The following is a 21,256-nucleotide window of genomic DNA, read 5'->3' as shown; positions in this document are numbered from 1 at the left end:
GAGGGGAGGGGAGGGGAGGGGAACAAGTAGGATTTCTGGATGATAGCATACATTGTGAGGAGGAATGTGTAAGGCAGGATGTAACCAGGTTTTAAAGAGTTTTAAATGTCAAATAGAAAGGTTCATCTTCAGTCCTGGGTATAATAGGGGGCCACTGGAGTTGAGTAGGAGAGGTGACATTGTCAGATCTGTATTTTGGGCAAATCACTTTGGAAACTGTGTGGAAGATGAATTGGAGTGAGGAAGAAATAAGACACAGGGAGATGAAGTACCCTGAGCCGCTGACTGGAGGGAAACAGGGAACCTGGAGATCTCTATAACAATAACCTCAAAAGTACAGATAAGGGAAGGGATATAGCATATAGTCTTTTTTCTTGTGTTGTAAAGCAAATAGTGATTTCAAATTCATTTTTCCTTATGATTTTTCTTGTATGGTTCCTTTAAGTATAAATAGCTTACTTAAAATACTAAGAAGGTTTTTTAGTGGGATTTTTCTTTTTTCTTTTTCAGGCATTAGCAGCATACCAGGCAGTTCATGATACACTGGAACAGATTATGTTTCAGTATCATTTAGCCACTAGAATGGCTAAAAAGGAAAAAGAAAAGATGGCCAAAGAGCTAAAAGCAACCGAAGAAGTATTAGAACGCTTTCAGTAAGAACAATTTTTTCCCAATACAATAACTTTGAGTCTTTATAGAATTCTTCATGGAATTTTAAAAATATCTTTTTTTTAATGAAAAAACAGGTCTTAAGAATCATTCTACTTATAAATCTAAAAGTTACTTTATCCTCAAAATTTTGTTCAAATTATTATTTTAAATGAGACTATAAACATGAACTATTTTGCTCAAAATCTTTAGCAAATTGAATTTAGAAAAAAAAAAAAACCAAAACAGGGATTATAGGAATAGAGCTTTAGATCTGGGAGAACCCTTTAAAGCCTTCTAGTCCATCCCTCTTATTTTATAGGCAGCATCCACAGTCCCACAGGTAGTAAGTGCTAGAGGCAAAATCTAAAACTATTTCCTCTTGATTCCATATCCAGTGTTCCTTCTCTTTATGCTGTCTCTAGACTTCAGTTATATGTTTTTCCTATCAATTTAAGCAGCCAAAATAAGTGAGAGAATTCTACCAGTTGTAGGCCACTTACACCAAGTTTTATTTATAGTAAGCATTTAATTATAGCCTGGTTAAGACCTTATGTTTATGAAATGTATCAGACAACAGCCACCTATGTGGTGTGCAAAAAGTAGCAGAATTATGGGGCATCCTAATGGTACACAGCTGGTTATGGCCCCTGGGATCTCATACAAAACTTCAAAGCACCCAAAGCTTGTTTTCGGTGCCACCTCATCTTTTTATATCCTTTCCTTGCCTTTTGACATCTCTCCTTCATTGTTCCTGTCGCCCTCACCTGAACCTTTGGCAGTCTAAAGCAGTCCATTTTTAAATGCTTACCCTAACTTAGCCTTAGAGTCAGAACACAACTAGCTCTATAATGCTGAGTAAGCCAATTCACCCCATAAACTTCAGTTTATTTATTTTTTATTTATTTTACTTATATTCATCTCACCCCATTTCTATAAAATGGCAATTACAATGCCTGCAAGCAGAGCCAGGCTGGCAGTAAGGAAGTTCTGAGTTCATATCTCACCTCTGACATTTATTAGCTATGAATTAGTCGCTTAAATTCTTAGTGCCCTAGGCAAATCTCTAAGACCACTAAGTCTGAGCAGGAAGGAATTCATTATACCAATGAAATCATAGACATCTCCTCCTTTCCTCTCTCCCCAGCAAATGCTTACGACATGTTGTAATAGAAAACAGAGTCCCAGGACCTGAGTTCAAATTTGTGCTTTGCCTTTTTTTTTTTCCAGTATGATCTTGGGCAAAACACTTAATCCCTCTGGCCTCAGTTTCCTCATCAATAAAACAAGGGGGTTGGACTAAATGAACTCTCTTGCCCTTTCCAGCTCTAAATCTATGATGTGTGTGATCAACCTCATGGGGCTGTCATGAAGAAAGCACTTTATAAATATTAGCTATTAGGTTACAAAATTAGTACTTCTGTTTCTTGACATTCACCAGCCAAAACTTCCTAAGCCATCCAGGGAGTATTTTTTATTTTAAGATTTCCTAACATCCTCTCCCTCTTTTAGGCTATTGTGCTTCTGACCTCCACTTCTGCCACGTCAGTGCAAAACATTGGGTTGGTTGGTTGAGGGATATTGGACTCATTTCCTAGTGAGGCCTTGATTTTGAAAAGGAAGAATTGCTTCCTTTTACCTAAAAGTAGGAATAAGTGTCCAAGAATAGCCCTTTTAATTTCCTTAACACCTATTTTCCTACATTTTTCTTCCATTTAAGGTCTTAGAGTGACAACAGTAAGGTACTTTAAGTGGTTATCAGATTCAACTCCCTCATTTTACAGTAAAGGAAACTGAGGCCCAGAGGATGGGGTGGGGAGAGGATTGTTCTTTTTCCAAATCCAGTACTCATTCTTCTGTACAAAGGAATATGCCCTAAACAATCAGATCAAATACCTCTATTTATAAGGCTTCCCATTATGTGAAGTTTCCTAGGGGCATATAATTACCCAAGGACTTAGGTCCAACTGTGTTATTTGCTCACCTTGTACAGAGGGAGAACTTCAGGATATCTGGCTTTATCGAGCTGAGTCTGTGTTCTGGGAACTAGAAACCAGCTCACAATGTAGGGAATGCTTTTAAAAGTTTTCTATGAAAAGTTTCTAGAAGAATTTTGGAAATGACTTGCAAGTAGTATATGATTTATGCTCATTTTTCCAAAAGCATTTTGGGAGTTAGGAAGGAAGAAGTACTTGATAATGAAATCTGAGAAAGCTACCTAGCAGTCATTGTCTGATACTGTGTACATGAAGGGAAGGCGGAAAGAGAAGCAGGAAGGGGGAAGAAAGAGAAAAGGGACTATGAGTACTTATATAGAACCTACTAAGTGCTGAGAACTATGCTGAGCACTTTTTTTTCATTGGCAAAATAGAGATGTTTCTTCTTTTTTTTTTTATTAAATGCTTTTTTAACTTCTCGTTTACATCATTCATTTCTGCAAGATTTTGAGTTGCAAATTTTCTCCCCGGTTTTCCCCTACCCACCACCCCAAAATAGCAATCCCACAGGATATCCCCTCCTCCAATCTGCTCTCTCCTATATCTTCTCCCATACCCCCTCCAACTTTCCAGTAGGGCATGGTGGATCTCTATGCCCCAGTGCCTGTATATCTTACTTCCCATATGCATGTAAAATAATATTGATAATAGTGTATATATATATTCTTTTTAAACATTTGATTTTAAAACTTTGAATTCCAGATTCATCCCCTTCCTCCCTTGTCACCCACCATTACTGGGAAGATAAGCAATTCAATATAGGTTGTACATGTGTAGTTATGCAAAACATTTCCATAGTGGGTATATTTTAAAAGACTGACTATATTTCCCACCCTCCTATCCCACCTCCCACTTGTTCTATTCTCTGCTTTGATCCTGTCCTTTTTCAAAAGTGGGTGCTCCCAACTTCCCTTCTGTAATGGTAATGTAATTTTGAATTTGAAGATCCCTTTGTATTGGCAAAAGTAGCAGCTACTTAGCACTTAGTAACTGATCAAGCCTCTGTTGGGGAAACAGAAGGTATGAACTCCTGTCTCCTGTTGCTGATGTAACAGGAAGGGGTTGGCTGAAACAGGAAGTTGCTAATGCTGTGTATATAAGAAAAGCTCCAGAGAAGCACAGTCAGAATTTTCTTGAGTCTAAGATCTGGTGGCAGAGCAGCTACAGAAAAATGGAGAACTGAGCCAGAATTTCCTGGGAGCTTGTGGTGGTGGAGCTTCTTCTGGATGGGAGCCCGGAGCCAGGGGCCCAGGTGACTGAGGAAGCATGATTGGGATGCTGAGACTTTGTTTGTGGCTTGGTTGAGCCTTTAATTCCCTGGAGCAGAAATGGTGAAGGATCTGACATGGACCAGACCCTGTGAACTTCAGTGTGGGGCCAGACCTACCCAGAGAGCTGGTCAAGGAACTGGGAGCTGTCTGCCATTGAACTCAGGTGACAGTCTGGTGAATCCAGGTTGAATCCGGGACCATGGAAGGGGATCCAGGGAATCTCAGAATAGAGCCCACGTCAAGATGAAAAGACCTCTCCTTGGGTACTGAGTAATTATGGAATTATAGTTTACTAGTGACCTAAGGGGTGGAGGATTTTGTGTATGATACTTAGTAAGACTTTGCTGAATAAGTGACTGATTGAGTTAATCAAGACTTTGCCCCAAGAGTGGAAGACTGACTATGTACTTTGAGACTACTGATAAGTGACTGATTAAGTTAACTTAAGAGTGACTATTTTACTTTGAGACTATGTTGTGAATGTTATATTGTGATTTTCTGTGATAAATTGTAATATTGTGAATATCTTACCTTGATTTTCTGTGGATGTTTTCCTTTTGTTATGGAATAAATAGAGTGATCACTATACTGTGTAATCAGAACCTTAAAAGCTATTCACAATAGCATTTTTCTGGAAAGCTTCTGTGAATGGTATTACAACTCCCTCACAGCCTGCCCTCCCTTCCATTATCCCCTCTCATCCCTTTCTCCCCTACTGTCCTGTAGAGTGAGATACCCTATTTAGTGTGTATTTCATTCCTTCTCTAAGCCAAATTCAATGAGAATAAGGTTGACCCATTCCCTTTTGCCTTCCTGTTCTTTCCCTCCATTGTAACCATTTTCCCTTACCTCTTCTATAAGAGATAGTTTACCCTAATCTGTCTCTCCCTATGTCCTTTCATTATATTCCTCTATCACGTCTTAAGTTCACCTTTTAAGTATCATCCCTTCCCATTAAACTGGTCCTGTGCCCTCTGTCTATGTATACCTGTACACATATATACACACACATTCACATATGTATTCATACACCCATATACCCTCCTATATAGACATATATATGTATGTGTGTATTTCTATTCCCTTTGATTATTCTCATATTGAGAAAAGTTTCAGAAGTTACAATCATCATTTTTCCATGTAGGAATGTAAATAGTTCAACTTTGATAAGTTCCTTATAATTTCTTTTCCCTGTTTACCTTCTCATGTTTTTCTTGCTTCTTGTATCTGAATGTCAAATTTTCTATTCAACTCTGGTTTTTTCATCAAGAATGCTTGAAAGTCCTCTATTCCACTGAATGACCATATTTTCCCCTGAAACATGATACTCAGTTTTGCTGGGTAGGTGATTCTTAGTTTTAATCCCAGCTCCTTTGACCTCTGGAATATCATATTCCAAGCCCTTTGATCCCTCAGTGTAGAAGCTGCCAGATCCTGGGTTATCCTGATTATGTTTCCACAATATTCAAATTTTTACTTCCTGGCTGCTTGTAATATTTTCTCTTTGATCTGGGAACTTTGGAACCTGGCTATAATATTCCTAGGAGTTTCCTTTTTGGGATCTTTTTCAGGAGGTGATTGGTAGATTCTTTCAACCTCTGTTTTGCCCTCTGGTTCTAAAACATCAGGGCAATTTTCCTTGAGAATTTCTTAAAGGATGATTTCCAGGTTCTTTTTTTGATTATGGCTTTCAGGTAGTCCAGTAATTTTAAAATTATCTCTCCTGGATCTATTTTCCAGGTCAGTGGTTTTCCTAATGAGATATTTCACACTGCCTTCTATTTTTTCATTTGTTTGGATCTGTTTAATAGTATCTTGATTTCTCATAGTCACTAGCTTCCATTTGCTCCAATCTAATTCTGAAGGAATGTTTCTCGTCAGTGAGCTTTTGAGATTCTTTTTCCATCTGGCAAATTTGGCTTTTTAAGGCATTCTTCTCCTCATTGCCTTTTTGAGCCTCTTTTGCCATTTGAGTTAGTCTATTTTTTAAGGTGTTATTTTCTTCAGTCAGGTTGTTGACTTTCATTTCATAATTTTCTTGTGTCATGTGCTAAGCACTTTTTTTTTTAAGGCAATCGGGGTTAAGTAACTTGCTCAAGGTTACACGGCCAGTTATTTCTGGGTGTGGTGCTGAGTATCTGAGCCCAGATTTGATCTAGGTCATTCCAACACTGGAACCAGTGCTCTTACACGCTGTGCTACCTGACCGCCCCATGCTAAGCACTTTAAAAAAATATTTATTTTATTTGATCCTAAAATCAACCCTATGAGGTGGATGTTATTATACCCATTTTACAATTGAATTTTCTTTTTGCATGATACAAACAATTTCACTGATCATGGTTTGCTTATAATCTAGAATGTTGTAGGTTCAAAGAAATTTCATTTTTTTTTTGTAGGAATAAAGGCCTTTCATTAAGTTTAGTTCCTTACCATCTTATCAAATTGATGGAACAAAGCTGGCCTGTGTTCCTTTAAAAATTTATTGCATACCTAAATACAAGTATATTTTCTCTCACTGTAAAAGTAATTTTGAGAGATCTGATTACAGTAAAAATGAATATTTTGCTCATCATCACTATAGTTATTTGGAAAGAAGGGCCAATAAGCTGTATGTGTTCTGTAGGTTACAAGTTAAGCAGACAGAAGCTCATAATTCTTTATCTTCACAATTTACAAAGCATTTTCTTACAAGTTATTTTATTTGGTCCTCATTGTGACTCTGTTAGGTAGATAAACAATATTATCCCTATTTTGTAGAGCAAAAGCTTGAAGCTCAGAGACATGAATGATTTGCCCAGCTAATAAGTGGTAGAGTCAGGGAGCTATTTGTTTATTTGGAGATGAGATAACATTCTCTACTCCAGGAGTGTTTAAAGGTTTACATAATGAGAAGGATACAGCCAAGCATCTCTAAAGTGGAACTCCCTATTTTCCTCTCTCTCAACCTGCTCTCCCAAACATTTCTGCTTCTGTTGAGGGCCCTCACCACTTCCCCCAGATTTGTAACCTTGGAGTCATACTCAGTTTTATTTAATCGGCTTCTGAATATTGTGCATCTTACCTCCACAACTCTTCTTGTATCTGTCCTTGTGTCTCTACTCATGCAGTTCCTTTCATGGTGCTTTATCTTTCACCTATGTTACTGTAACAATCTCCTGATTCCCCATTTCTGCAATCTGCAAAGGATCCACTGTACAGTTATCAAATTAATAATCCTAAAACGTAGATGTTACCACAACCTGACTCATCCCTCCTACCTTCCCTAGGATTGTGAAGGGCAACATCCTCCCCCCACTACCTCAGGCTTGCAGTCCGGAAGTCAATCTGGACCCCCTCTATCTCTCACTCCCTACTCCCCATCCAATCTGTTGCCCAGGCCCGTCTATTTCACCTTTGAAATGTGTCTCTAATATGCCCACTTCTCTTTTCTGACACTGCTTTCTGACACAGGCCCTCATACCCTCATGCCTTGATTATTGCAATAGCCAGACGGTGAGTCTGCCTGCCTCAAGCGTCTCCTCACTTGATTTCATCCTCCGTTCAGCCACTCTCATCATTTTCCAGAAGCATAAGTCTGACCAAGTCACTCTCATAATCTTAATTAGCTCACTGTCACCTCTCTGGGATCAAATACAAAATGCTGTGTTAGACATTCAGTCTTTCACAGATAAGCCCCCTTCTTAGCTTTCCAGACTTTTTACACTTTACTCCCTGACACATCCTCTTCAGTCCTGTGACTCTGGCCTCCTGTCTATTCCATGAGCAAGACTTTCTATCTCTTAGGCTCAGGCATTTTCTCTAGCTATCTATAGTCCCTGGAATGTCCTCCCTCCTCAACTCCATCTACTGACTTCTCTGGCCTCCTTTAAGACCCAACTAAAATCCTGTCTTTTATTGGAAGCCTTCTCCAAACCCTCTTAATGCCTTCCTTCTGTTAATTTTTTTCCAACTTATTCTGTATATAGGCTCTTTGTATGGATTTGCTTGTTATCTTCTCCATTAAATTGTAAACTGCTTGAGGACAGGGACTGCCTTTTGCCTCTTTTTGTATACCCAGTGCTGCATATGACACATAGTAGACATTTAATAAATGTGTATTGATTGGTGCTATGATATATATACGGTGTATGTATTATGTGTGTGTTGACACATGACTCTTGATGTAGAGATGAACTTGGATTCAGGAAGACATGTGTTCAAATCTAGACTCTGACATTGTGACCTGCTTGAGCCTGGGCATATCACTTAACTTGGCTTCAGTTTCCTCATCTGTAGAATGAAGAGATTGAACCAGGGAGTCTCTAAGGCCTCTTCTAACTCTCAGATTTTAGGACCAATGTCACCTTCCTGCTAAAAAATAAGTGAATAAAAAACAAAACTTTCACTGCTCTCTATTGTCTTTAGGGTAAAATACAAACCCGAACTGACATTTAAAGTCCTTCACAATCTAGCCCCCACTAGCCTTTCTAGACTTATTTCATATCATATATACCCTTTCAAAGTATTCCATAGTCTAGTAAAAACTGGTTTACTAACTGTTCCCTAGACTCTACATTCCATTTCCAATTCCATGCTTTTTCACAGGCTGTGTGTATACCTCCAATGTACTGCCTTATCACCTCTACTTCTTAAAATCCCAATCCTGCTTTGAGACTCAGGTAGATCCCACCTCCTACCTGTCTCCTTTCTTCTGCCTTTCTCACTTTTCTTCCTGCCCCCATCTACCCATCATGAATGCTTTTCCCTTCCTCCACTATTCTTATATTTACTTATATAATATTTATTTTATTTCTCCTGCACCTTTCACCAAACAGAATGTAAAATCCCTGAGGGCTTCTTAGGCTTTGTATGCCCATTAAAGAATTTAATCTTTAGTTGAGAGGCATCCCCAGAGGCTATTCCTTCCAATATCTACCTGAACAAGAATATCCTCCATAACGTGTCTGGCCAAGGGGTTATCTGTCCTTCCTTTGAAGATCTCTAGTGAGAGGGAAATACGTCATCTTATTTTGGGATAGCTCTAATTCTCAGCAAGTTTTTCTTCCTATCAGGTTTCAGTCTGTATCTTTGGAACATCCTCCCATGAATGCACCTCTGACACTAGATAATTTTTTCTTCAGTTTACAAGCCCTGCATGTTCTTGCATATGTCAGCATTCAGCATATTAGATAAAAAGTATGTAATATTTTTACACAGAGTAGGTACTTAACAAATGTTGAATTGAATTTAAGGTACTGATAAGTCCCTTCCCCAATTCCTCCATGAAAGAAAAGGCATGTGCCTGTATCAGTGGTTCTGAGAATTTTTTGTAATTGACATAGTTGACTAGTAAATTTTCTTTTCTTAGAATGTGAAATGATTCAGGTAAAAAGAATTAATTTTAAAACATCTGGAGGATAATAAAGGGTAATATTCCTGATATCCATCATTCACTCAAATATTTTTTTCTGTGTATATTCTTCAATCATGTATAGTTTAGTACCAAATTTTTAAAGGCCTAAATAAAATAACCCCATCAGTACTTTTAGTTTAAATCTGAAACCACAACTTCTCTGCCTACAGAGGCTTTTCTAAGTGCCATGTGTTTTCTATTTGCCGCACAAAGGATCATTAAAGATGAGATACCAGAATTCGAAGACCTTGTGGGGAGGGTGAGAGGAGGGGAAGGAAGCAAGACTGAAATAGATTGATTCTTCTATATCTCTCATCCATCACTTATCACTAACACTGTTCTCATCTTTCATCTCTGTTGATGGGATAAAGTACGGGTTACCTTTTTACTTGCCACAGTCCCATGAAGAGCAGCTGCAACAGCTGTTGGCCTCCCCCTAAACTCCCACTTATTCTAATTTAAGTTTAAACCTGAACTTTAGAAGGGAAAGGCATGCATGCTGAATGTGAATATTCCCCTTCAGGTAGTTGAAGATCAAATACTTTTGTCGCCCCTTCCCTTCCCCCACCTTCCCTTGAGAAACACTCTGATAAAGTGGAAGATAATTATGGATATGTTTTGCGTGACTACATATGTATGACCTATATCAAATTCCTTGCCTTCTTAATGGGGTTGGAGTGGGGAAGGAGGAAGTGAGACAATTTGGAACTTAAAGTTTTAAAAACGAATGTTAAAAATTGTTTTTACATGTAACTGGGGAAAAAGAAAATACTAAATAAATAAAAAAAGAATTACTGATTTTCAAAGAAATAGAAATGAATAAAATATACAAAACTAATGAATAAATGAGGAAGAGTTGCAGATATGCAACGGTAAAGAAAAATTTCTTCATGAGTGATTCCCTACACTGATGAAAACATAGGGCCTAACTATGTTCTTCCTCAAATGTTTACTTTCTCACTGGTTTACTTAAAAAAAAAAAAAGTAGAAGATAGAAGATGGGACAGCATTGGAGGGTAGAAGACCTGCATCTAAATTCTATCAAGTGACTTAGTTCTGATGAGATGGGAGGGAGTTTCTACATTTCCTCCCCAGAAATACTTATAGATCTGAACCACCTGAAATACCACCTTAGTCTTTGAGAAACACAAAAACTCTCCCACTGTGACCTTTCAGTCCAAATGGTACTTTTTGGAAAATCAAAGAGTTGTTAAAGGAGAACAGACTTGGAAGATAACTAGGTTTCAATGAACTTTGCAATGATTTTTTTATTAAAACAAAAGTAGTGTAAATTTTAAAGATATATTAAAGTTGCAAGAGTAGTGGCAGGTTAGGATCAAGAATCTCATATAATCTCTCCAAGTTCCTTTTTCTTCTATTTTAGAATAATGCTATTAAAGGAAAGAAGAAGAAATTATGTTACTAAGCATGCTATATAACTTATATGTTCAATCAGTGGATATACTTTTGCAGGTATGCTTTAATACTGAGAGTAATATCTGACATTTATATAGCATTTTCAGATTTACAAAGGGTTTTTGTCTATTAACTCCTTACAACCCTTCAAGGTGGTATAACCTCATTTTGTAAATGAAGAAACTGAAATCCAAAGAGGCATGACTTGCACATGGTTGCACAAAGCCAAAATACAAAGGAAATATAATCAGTTTTTATGTTTCTAGTGAGTGAATGACTTTCCTTCTGCCATCCTCATAGGAGAGAGCTGAGGTCTGCACAGGATGTTTGGAAACACTATTTTACAGAAGCAGAAAAAGTTCAGAAGAACCTTAAGCGGAATAAAGAAGAATTAGTTATCATGTCTCAGGAAAAAACTGAAGTGGTTAACAAAGTGGACACATTAACAGCTGCAGTGAGTATTACATAGTTAATACAAATCAAGATTCTTCTAATGTAAAAAAAAATGTAAAATCACAAAAAACTATGAATTATAAACTGAAGCTAAATTTTGATTAGTGGGAAAAACAATCTGCCCAAATAGCTATATTATTTGAATTCACACTCCCAATTTCCATTTGTCTGGAGCCAGTTAAAACCAGTTCTGCTATGACTTGTGTTTTGAAAATGTGAATTCGTTTCTCTGCAATTGACATATTAGGGAAAACTTTGAACATAATATGAATTTCAAATTTGCTTCTGCTCGATTTCTTCTGTGAGAAGCAGAGAATGCAGAAAATGATGCTATTTCAGCATATCTCACCAGGTGGCCTTTCCAAGGCCCACTTTCACAGGTAAAATTCAAGTCTTTTTTAAGGCAAAGGCCCATGTTTATTGTGTATCGTCTGATGCAGGAGGAGAGAGCTACTACACTCCTTGAGTTGGGTCTGCCCAACTTGCATTCAAACGCACTACAATTTATTGTAGTGTTTATGTACTTCTAAACCATTTAATGTGTTTAAAATGGAGTTATTGTTTTTATCAGGTTCCTCTCTTTTTATAATACTTTGCTGACAAAGTTTTGAGTATTATTCCCCTAACTGTATTTATCATAAGCGCTGTAGTTTTTATTATGTGACTTTGCATAGCAATGCTTTTGGAGAACATGTATGTCCTGTTATAGTAAAACTGACTACACCATATTTTAGGTATATTTATAATTTTGAATAGTGTGAATTCAAATTCATGAACTCAGGGGATATCCATTAGTCACATTAACTGTGGCCTATGGATTTTTAAGGACTTTTGGTTTCCTTTTGTTAGTGTGGGAATTCTTGCTGTGTTAGCTCCCTTTGATATACTGAAAATACCTGAATAGTTGCTGTAAAGAAATAATCATAAAATGGTAAATTAAAATTCATCTGATATTTTTGTCATTGATACTATAAATGTATCAGTAGTTCAGAGATTCCATAATTTCACTAGTGTGGGTACTCCCTCCACCACTAATCTCTATTCCTTAGCAGATAGTATTTGATTATGACCTGTTTGTGGTTGAGAAAAGAGCTCATCTCATGGTGCTCAAACATTTGTAAATATCCTTCAGACTACTCTTAACTCCTATAAGAAGTTTTCCCTTGTTCCTATTTCTCTCATTCCCAATTCTCTTCCCCCAACTCCCATATCTTCCCTTTGAGATTATCCCCAATTTACCATATATGTATATATATGTACACACACACACACATATATACATACATACATACATATATTGTTTATGTAGGGGCAGCTAGGTGGGACAGTGGACAAAGCACTAGGGAGCACTGGTCTTGGAATCAGGAAGACTCATCTTTCTGAGTTCAAATCTGGCTTCCAACACTTCTTGACTGTGTGACCCTGAACAAATCATTTAACCCTATTTCCCTCAGTTTTCTCATCTGTAAAATGAGCTGAAGAAGGAAATGGCAAAGCACTGTAGTGTCTTTGCCAAGAAAATCCCAAAAGAGGTCATGACGAGTTGGACACACTGAAAGAACTGAACAAAATACCTTGTATGTATATACATAGTTGTCTCCCCATTAGAATGTAAGGGTTTTGAGGTTAGAAACTGCTTTTTTTTCCTTTTGTTTCATATCCCTGGTATTTAAGCACAGTGCCTGGCACACAGTAAGCACTTAATAAATGATTCTTGATATGATTTGTTGAGTCTTTCAGAATTTATCTAGGCTGGTCCTCAGATCTTAACTACTTAAGACTTAGTAAGACCTTTTGGAAGTTCTGCTGTCCTACCATAGGCTTCAAGCATATAGGGTTCCTGACATCTCATGTTGTGGCATCAGAGAAGACTTAATGTCCATCATGTAAAAAAGTTCTCATTAAATTCCCCTTATCTTGGAGGACGGCATCTTTGTTTAACTCCAGGCTTCAACTGAGTTCCCCAATCTCATAGTTCTACTCCATCATTGGTATTCCTTTTGGAATTATGGAGCTGGGCCATTTCCAGTTGTTTTGATCTATATCTTGCCACTGGACCCAGATATCTATGGAGGAGAAAATGAGGCTGGTGACTTTGCACAGCCCTCCCTCACTCAAATACAATACACCATCTTCCTGAGGTCATGATCCACTTGGACAACTAAGAACAAACCACAACCTGGAATCATGGAATTAGAAAATGTAAGGTTGGAAGGGACTTTAGTGGCCTGTTGGACCAACTCATGCCTGACAAAGAACTCCTTCTTAATGCTCAATTTTCCAGTAACGTCCAGCTCTTCATGACCCTGTGGACCATGCTATCCATGGAGTTTTCTCAGCAAAAATAGTGGAGTGGTTTGCCATTTCCTTGTCTAGTGGATTAAGGCAAACAGAGATTGAGTAACTTGCCTAGGGTCACACAGCTAGTAAGTGTCTGAAGCTGGATTTGAACTCAGGTCTTCCTGATTCCAGGTTTATCACTATCAACTGAGCCAATTAGCTGTACTGAAAAATCCCTGCTACAACTTACCTAATAACTTGTCATCTATCCTCTCCTGGAATACTCCACTACATACCAAGGCAACTGATTCTGCTTTTGGATAGTTCTAAATTATTATTTTTTAAATTTTATTTTAGACTCAAGCATCAGAACACAAACACAGAATAGAGAAAAGAAACAAAAACTTATCATAAATTTAAATACAAAGTAAGAAAGGGGGGAAAAGCATGGCATGTGCATAGCAGAACACGAGAGGATTCAAAATATACATCAATACATTTTCATTTCAAGACAGCCTGTATATTACACGTTGTGTTGAGACCTGTCCATCTTTTGTTTGCTTCCTTGTAAGTTTTCTTTTGTTCTTTGCTGTGTACTTTTTTCCTTTGTTCTTTTTTTCCCTACCCCCCACTACAATTAAGTGTGAATATATTTCTCTATAGCTACAAATATATATATATATACACATATATGTACACACATATACATATATACATACATGATGCCTGCTACTTATAGCACCAACTAAAATGTGAGTGTGGAATGAATGAAGAATGGTGGATCAGGCAGAGATTACATTCATATGTTTATTGGATGCTAAGCAAATCTCAAATAAGCATCTGAGGGCTAGGGTTTATATACTGTAGCTAAAACGCTTACATCATACTTTCTCATGGGAAACTTCATGTAGTTTGCTGCATGAGGCACCTAACTTGCAAGGAGGTTACTCCCATGGGACACTTCCTTGCTTTCTTATCTCATGTGTCATTATTTTATCTACACGACTCAAGCAGCCAGGGTTTCAGGGATGGTCAGAGTGTTCCTAGCCTCCCTTACATGGGGGATGAGTGACGGGGGGATGGTGAGTCAACATCCTGAGATATAGTGGGCACAAGCAGGTGGGAACAAAGCCCAAGGAGGTCCTTGGCCTGTATTCGCACCCATGACTGACCCCTCAGAGCTAACCTTCAACATCACCCCCTACACATACATATATAGAATAGACATATACTTTCCCAAACACATTCTACTCCTGATCTTTGTTTTTATGTTTGTGCTTATCTCATTTCCTATCCCTCCTGCCTCCTCTACTTTACTTCTACCTGCTACCTTGCCCTTCTGTTATCTGCCTGCCCGCCTCCAAGTGTCCCTTCCCTATCTTCCCATTCCCATAAATCTAAACACCCTTCTATAGCCCCCATAACCTGTTCCCTCATCCTCTCCTCTAAAGATCCTTTCCTTACCCTCCCATTTCCATTGATCAAGCCGCTGTTCTATACCCCACTTTTACCTATTCCTTCACCTTCCTCTTTAAGATCCCTCCCTTGGCCTCTCCCCCCTCCCTATCCCCTTAAGGTTTTATTTCTTCTGAATTTAGAAGACTTTTATACTCTTCTAAGTATATATGTATTGTTCCGTCTTAAACCCATTCCCGATGAAAAGAGGTTACTAGAACTAACAGCCCTCCTCCCCCATCTAATTATTCTGTATCAGATTCTTCCTCGCTCGCCTCGTTTATATAAAAATAATTATTCTTTTTAGAGGTTCCTAAATGGTTTTACTTTCTAAATTCACATCATACTTAGATTTACCCCAATCTTTCTTATGAGCTACCCAATTATTAATAAGAGTCTTAGACATACACTTTATATTTTACATATATAAAAAGTAAATGGTCTGTCCTTATTGAATCCCTTGTAATTAGTCTTTGGTATGTAGCTTATAACTTATGTTTCTCTTGGCTCTTGTAAGTCAAATCTTCTATTAAGTTCAGGGTTTGTTTTTTTTAAGCAAAGTCTTGAAAGTCTGACAGTTGATCAAATATCCATTTTTTTTTCATTCAGGATTATGCTTAACCTTGCTGGGTATGATTATTTTTGGCCAGAACTCCAGTTCTTTTGCTCTTTAATATATACTGCTCCAAGACACGAAGTCCTTTAATGTCTTAGCTTCTAAATCTTGTGTGATTCTAATTGTGGTACCATAATATTTAAATTGCTTTATTCTTGTTGCTTTTAATATTTTATTCTTGAGGTGGGGGTTTCAGAATTTTACTATAATATTCTTATGAGTTTTCTTCATAGGATCTCTTTTAAGTGATGGTGAGTGGATTTTTTTTTAATTTCTACTTTGCCCCTTTGTTTTAATGCTTCAGGACAATTTTCTTTAATTATTTCTTGTATTATTATGTCAAAATTCTTTTTTTGAACATAGTCCAGTTATTATATTTTCTCTTCTTGATCTATTCTCCAGATCTGTTGTTTTTCTTGTAAGATGTTATGCTTTCTCTTCAATTTTTTCATATTTTGTTTAATTATTTCTTGATTTCTTATAATTTCACTGGCTTTGCCTTGTCCAATTCTAATTTTCAAGGTGTCATTTTCTTCCTTAAGATTCTGGATCTCTTTTTCTAATTGGTTGATTTTCCTTTCATGATCTTCTTGTTTTTCTTGGATTATTCTTGTATGTGTGTGTGTGTGTATGCATACACATACATACACATATATACATATGGCTATGGCTATATATACATATACACACATACATATGCATATACACATCCATATATACACACACAAACAATGTGTGTATACATGTAAAAGTTTTTCCTCCATCTGTCATTTGATTTTTAAAGTCTTTTTAAAGATGTTCTATGAAATTTTTTTGGGTAGGTGAACATTTGACATTACTCTTTGGAATAGAAGGGAGGTTTTTTGTTTCATTATTCTCCTCTGAAGATAAACCCTGGTCATCTCTATTCCCATAATAGCTCTCTATGGTTGGATTCTTTCTCCTTTGCCTGTGCATTTTTTGTGGTAATAGCTTAATTTTTGTAATCACCTGTATATCCCTGGGGCATGGGAAATGGTGACTCTTGCCCCAGATCTTAAGTTCTCTCCTCTAACCTGTAGCGCAGTCAACCCTCCAACCTCCTTTAAGTGCCCACAGCCAGGGGTTTTCTGCCCCACTGCTTCTGCACTCACTGGGGGTGTGCTGGTTCCTTCTTGCCCCCCACCACTCTTGGCAGCACAGCTGAGTCTGGAGTTCCTTGTCAGTAGAGGATCCCTTCTTCTTCCCTGACTCAGATGCCCAACTCCCTCACTATCCTGGGGGTAAAAGTTCCTGTGGCTAAGGCCCAGACATCCTCCCAAACCAGATAACCCCAGGGACGGCAGCTTGTTGTTAAAGTGGACCCTGGTCTGGAGGTGTTTACTCTTCATGGGGACCAGATCTCATCAGGAGATTTTTCTTCTGACCTTCTCAAATTGGCCCAGGAAGAGCCCTGTTGTGCCCCTATTCTTATTTATTTTTACCCACACTTTGTCCTAAGGTGCTATTTTATCTCTTTTGTAGGGAAAAATCTCGAGAGCTTGGAATTCTCTGACCTATTCCACCATCTACCCAGAATCCTCTCCTATAGTTCTGATTTTTAGGAGACTTTCTTGACACTAGGCTTACATTTGGGGCTGGGCAGCTTCTACCTATCACAGCATTTAAGACTGGTGAGCAGGCAATAATCCCTGTCACAAAAATACAATGTGAGGTCTAGATCTCCATTAGACTATGAGCTCCTCAAGGGCAGAGACAGTCTTGCCTTTTTTTGTGTCTCCAGAACTTAGTGCAGTTTCTGGTATATAATAGGTGCTTAATAAATGCTACCATATATCACTCTTAGGAGGCCTGTTGCATATGAGCACATGCAGCTTGTCCTATGCCTATGCTTCAGACAGCCATTAGTAGTAACTAGTATTGCTTGGGTGTGTGGGGGACCTGTTGAGGTTTGGGGTTTAGGGGTGCTTGAGACCCCAAAATACCAACACAGTGGTTCCTGTCAGAATGAATTCAACTCAAGCCTTCTCTCAGCCAAAGTAAAACAAAGCTTATTAATGATTTGCCATAATGGGTAGACTCTTAAGGAGCCTGAGCATTTGTGACACTTGTATTGAGCACAATCTGACACATTCTGAGTCTCAGTGCCTTCATAGAGGCAAGATGGATCTTACATACAGAAAGATTGTGGGAGGGATTTATGGGTGGTCTAGCAGTCTGGGAGGCGGGGTCTAAGGAGCATCTTGAGGAAGAATCTAAGGATCTGATGGGACTAGGGTGATTAGAGGTCAGACTTCTGGGACCAAGAGAATGGGATTAACAGTGAGAAGTAGTTGAAGGCTACCTGGAGATAATAGACAATGGAGGGCTAGGCTAGGTTAAGGGTAACAGATTTGGGAACTGTGATAATGGAAGGTTTATGGTCTCAGGCTAATTCCAGATCAAGGGGAAAGATTCAAGGGGGTTCCCAGAGCCTTAACCCTATCAGACTCACTACTCTTCAGAATCTACCCTCCTCTTCCAGGACCTCAAAGACAAGCTTAAATGAATGAAAAGAAAACCCAGAAGATCTGTAGGCTCCCTTTTATAGGGCAGCATGAAGACAATGCATCCTTCTGATACATTTTGTCCTTTAACAGTGAGAGTCAACCAGCTCATTTCAGGAGCTGTTTCTATCAGTGAAACTCATCTTCCATTAAGTGCCAAGGGGTCTTCTTAGGGAGACACAAACAAAATCCCCGGTAAAGGCTCATCTCCTGTTGAGCTTAGACTTCATCAGGGAACTCTCTTGATCAGCCCCTTGGACAATGACTAGATCAGGTCCTGGATTCTGTAGGATGGTTTCAATTTCAAGAAAACAAAGACTTTGGAGAATGTTGTCCCTGTATGAATAAGCCACAATTTACAGAGCAACTGGCTGGGATGTGATAGATACAGATCTATTTACATGAATATATATGTGTATATCTGCTTACAGATATATTACTTATTTCTAAAAATTCTTTCTCTTCATTTCTGTAAAATTATTAAGTTTTGCTCTCCTTAATCTAACATGATATTGATATATGACATTAAGATATTTCTAGCTATAAATCAGTCAATTAGCAATCATTTATCAAACTCTTACTTATGATTAAGGTATTTCTAGTTATAAATCAGTCAGTTAGCAATCATTTATTAAACTCTTACTCTAAGCTAGACTAAGCCCAGGGGAAACAAAGAAAAAGCAAAAACATTCCTGGTCTCAAGGTATTTATATCCTAATGGTTTAGACTTGTGGTTTAGGGAAGTCATACACAAAGAGAAAAGGATGCCCGATTCCGCCCCCCCCCCCCCCCGAGGGGGGGAAGGGCAAATTGACTTAGAAAACCACAAATTAACATTAGCAATGTTGCACTGAATTTTTATTTATTTTTTAAACATTTTCCATTTACATGGTAATCTGGTTGGGGCCACACTCTGGGTTTTGGGAGTGTGATGTTCCTAGCAAATAAGTATCAGTAGATGCATAGGAAATAACACAAAGTAGATGGAGGTTAACCTTGGAGAAGGAATTAGCAGCTGATTGTGGGGGAGGAGGGGTGTTGAAGGGGAGGGGCAGGGAGTCAGGAAAGGCCTCCTGAAGAGGATGGTGTTTGAGCTGAAGAATTTTAGCTGTATTCATAAAGTTAATAAAAATGTATTTATAAGGTTAGTATGGAGTTAGGATAGAAGCAGGCAGCTAGGTACATCAGATGTGGAATCCGGAATACCTGAATTCAAATCCAACCTCAAATACTTCCTAGCTGTGTGATCCTGGGCAAGTCACTTAACCCTGTTTGCCTCAGTTTCTTTACCTATAAAATGAACTGGAGAAGGAAATGGCAAACCACTCTAGTATCTTTGCCAAGAAAATCCCAAATGGGGTCACAAAGAGTGTGACATAACTGAAATGATTAAGCAATAATCACAAAGGATAGAAGCATCAATAAGTAGTGGATAAAACTCTGGACTTGGAGTCAGAGAGATCTGGGTTCTTTCTTGCCCTCAAACACTTGATAATTATATGACCTTGAGCAGGTCACTCAGTTTCTTTCTATCTCAGTTTCTTCCTCTGTTAAATAGGTATAATAATGTTTGCTTCACTTGTTTGTTGTTAGGATAAGATCACATATATAAAATGCTTCCCAGACCTTAAAGCATTAAGTGCTATCATGATTAATTAATAATAAATTTAATAATAATGACAATGTATAATAACAAGTAATATATATATATATATATATAGAGAGAGAGAGAGAGAGAGAGAGAGAGAGAGAGACAGAGAGAGACAGAGAGAGAGACAGAGAGAGATATCTATAATATATAATAACAAATGAATGTTTTTAAAACTACTCATAAGTTCTTTAGGGACTATCACACTTTTAGTGAAGATGAATATATTATTGTTGTTCAGTTGTTTTAGTTTGCCATTTCCTTTTCTAGCCCATTTTACAGATGGAGGAAACTGAGGAAAATAGGATTAAGTGACTTGCCCAGGGTCACATAGCTAGTAAGTGTCTGAAGTCACATTTGAACTCATGTCTTTCTGACTCTAGGCCCAGCACTCCATCTCCTGTGCCATCTAGGTGCCCCAAAGAGCTGAGTATGATAAAGCAGAAATTTATTAAAATCTTGCTATAGTCTTTCCTTATTGTAAAACCTTTAAGAATAGATTTTTCAAAAGAGTTCATGTTAAGCACTCAATTAAAAGCATTGATGTGCAACATTTTCATGCACAAAGAAATAGAATTATTTTTAGGACTGCAATTGAAACTCCTAGTTGAACTAAAAATAAAAGATTTGTGCTGCCTAATTGCACATATGCAACCAAAATGATTTTTCAAAAATTCAGGGAGTTTGCACAGTCCCTTCCTCATTAGCATACATTTCTTTTCCAATTTGTGCTGTCATTTGCTTTATGTAAACAACTTCTTTCCATCTCAACAAAGAATAGCTTTTATAATCCAAAAGACATTTAATAACTTGTAAGGGGTTATTTTTAATAATGCTAATATCAAGTTATTGTTGGAATTTAAAAATAGACTCTCCATCTTCCCTCTCCCAAATAATCCTTTTCTTTACTATATTAATTGGAGTTTGGCATATCATTGCTTCAGGAAAAAAAAATGTATTACCAAAAAAGAAATCACCATCTGCTATGTTTCCTATTAACAAAGCAAATATACAGACTTTTCCTCTTATCTTTTCATTGGATAGCATTAAAAGAAATGGCTTTTCAAGGATTTCAACCAATTTAGTAATAAGCTTGATTTTCATATTTTCCTGGACACTGAGATCTACCCTGAGCTGAGGAGTGTTTATTCTTCAGTTTACAGTTACTAGTTACCTAAATCCTTGGAACAAAGAAAGGTTAAGTGAATTAAGAGATCATAGGTTCCTCTTGCTCATGAGGCAGTGTTTCATGACTTTGGATGGCATTTTTGTTAAAATATTCAGCAGCCAGTTAATGTTCAGCATTAGCTTGTGGGCTATGTAAGGTCCAATGCAAATCAAAACACCAGAAAATATCTTATTAAGGTATGAATGTGCTTTTCATTTATAATTTGGTGTTATTGGATTGACCTTGTGAATCATTGTGTTCACATTACAAAGCATGTTTTAAAAAATACATTTTTATTTCTGTATAATTTACATCAAGGTTAGATGGTCCCTAAGGCTAAGGCTAGACATTAGCCGATAATAATGTTGATATAAGTTTTCTGTA

The 21,256-nt window shown here is 37.7% G+C and overlaps 1 protein-coding gene across 1 annotated transcript in view; it reads left to right on the top strand.

Annotated features, from left to right (window-relative positions):
* The window catches only part of CCDC178 (coiled-coil domain containing 178), a 163,557-nt gene that overhangs the window by 44,988 nt on the left and 97,313 nt on the right, over window positions 1–21,256 (top strand). Inside the window, exons 8-9 of the mRNA XM_069099541.1 lie at window positions 511–653; window positions 11,028–11,181. Of these exons, the coding sequence (XP_068955642.1) occupies window positions 511–653; window positions 11,028–11,181 (297 nt within the window). The remainder of the gene's footprint in view (window positions 1–510; window positions 654–11,027; window positions 11,182–21,256) is intronic.

Source organism: Petaurus breviceps, unplaced genomic scaffold (assembly GCF_028583685.1).
Source record: "Petaurus breviceps papuanus isolate PSGF00001 unplaced genomic scaffold, PetGlider_PUasm1.0 38, whole genome shotgun sequence".
Classification (NCBI taxonomy): Eukaryota; Metazoa; Chordata; class Mammalia; order Diprotodontia; family Petauridae; genus Petaurus; species Petaurus breviceps.
This window is presented reverse-complemented; position numbering and strand designations above follow the sequence as displayed.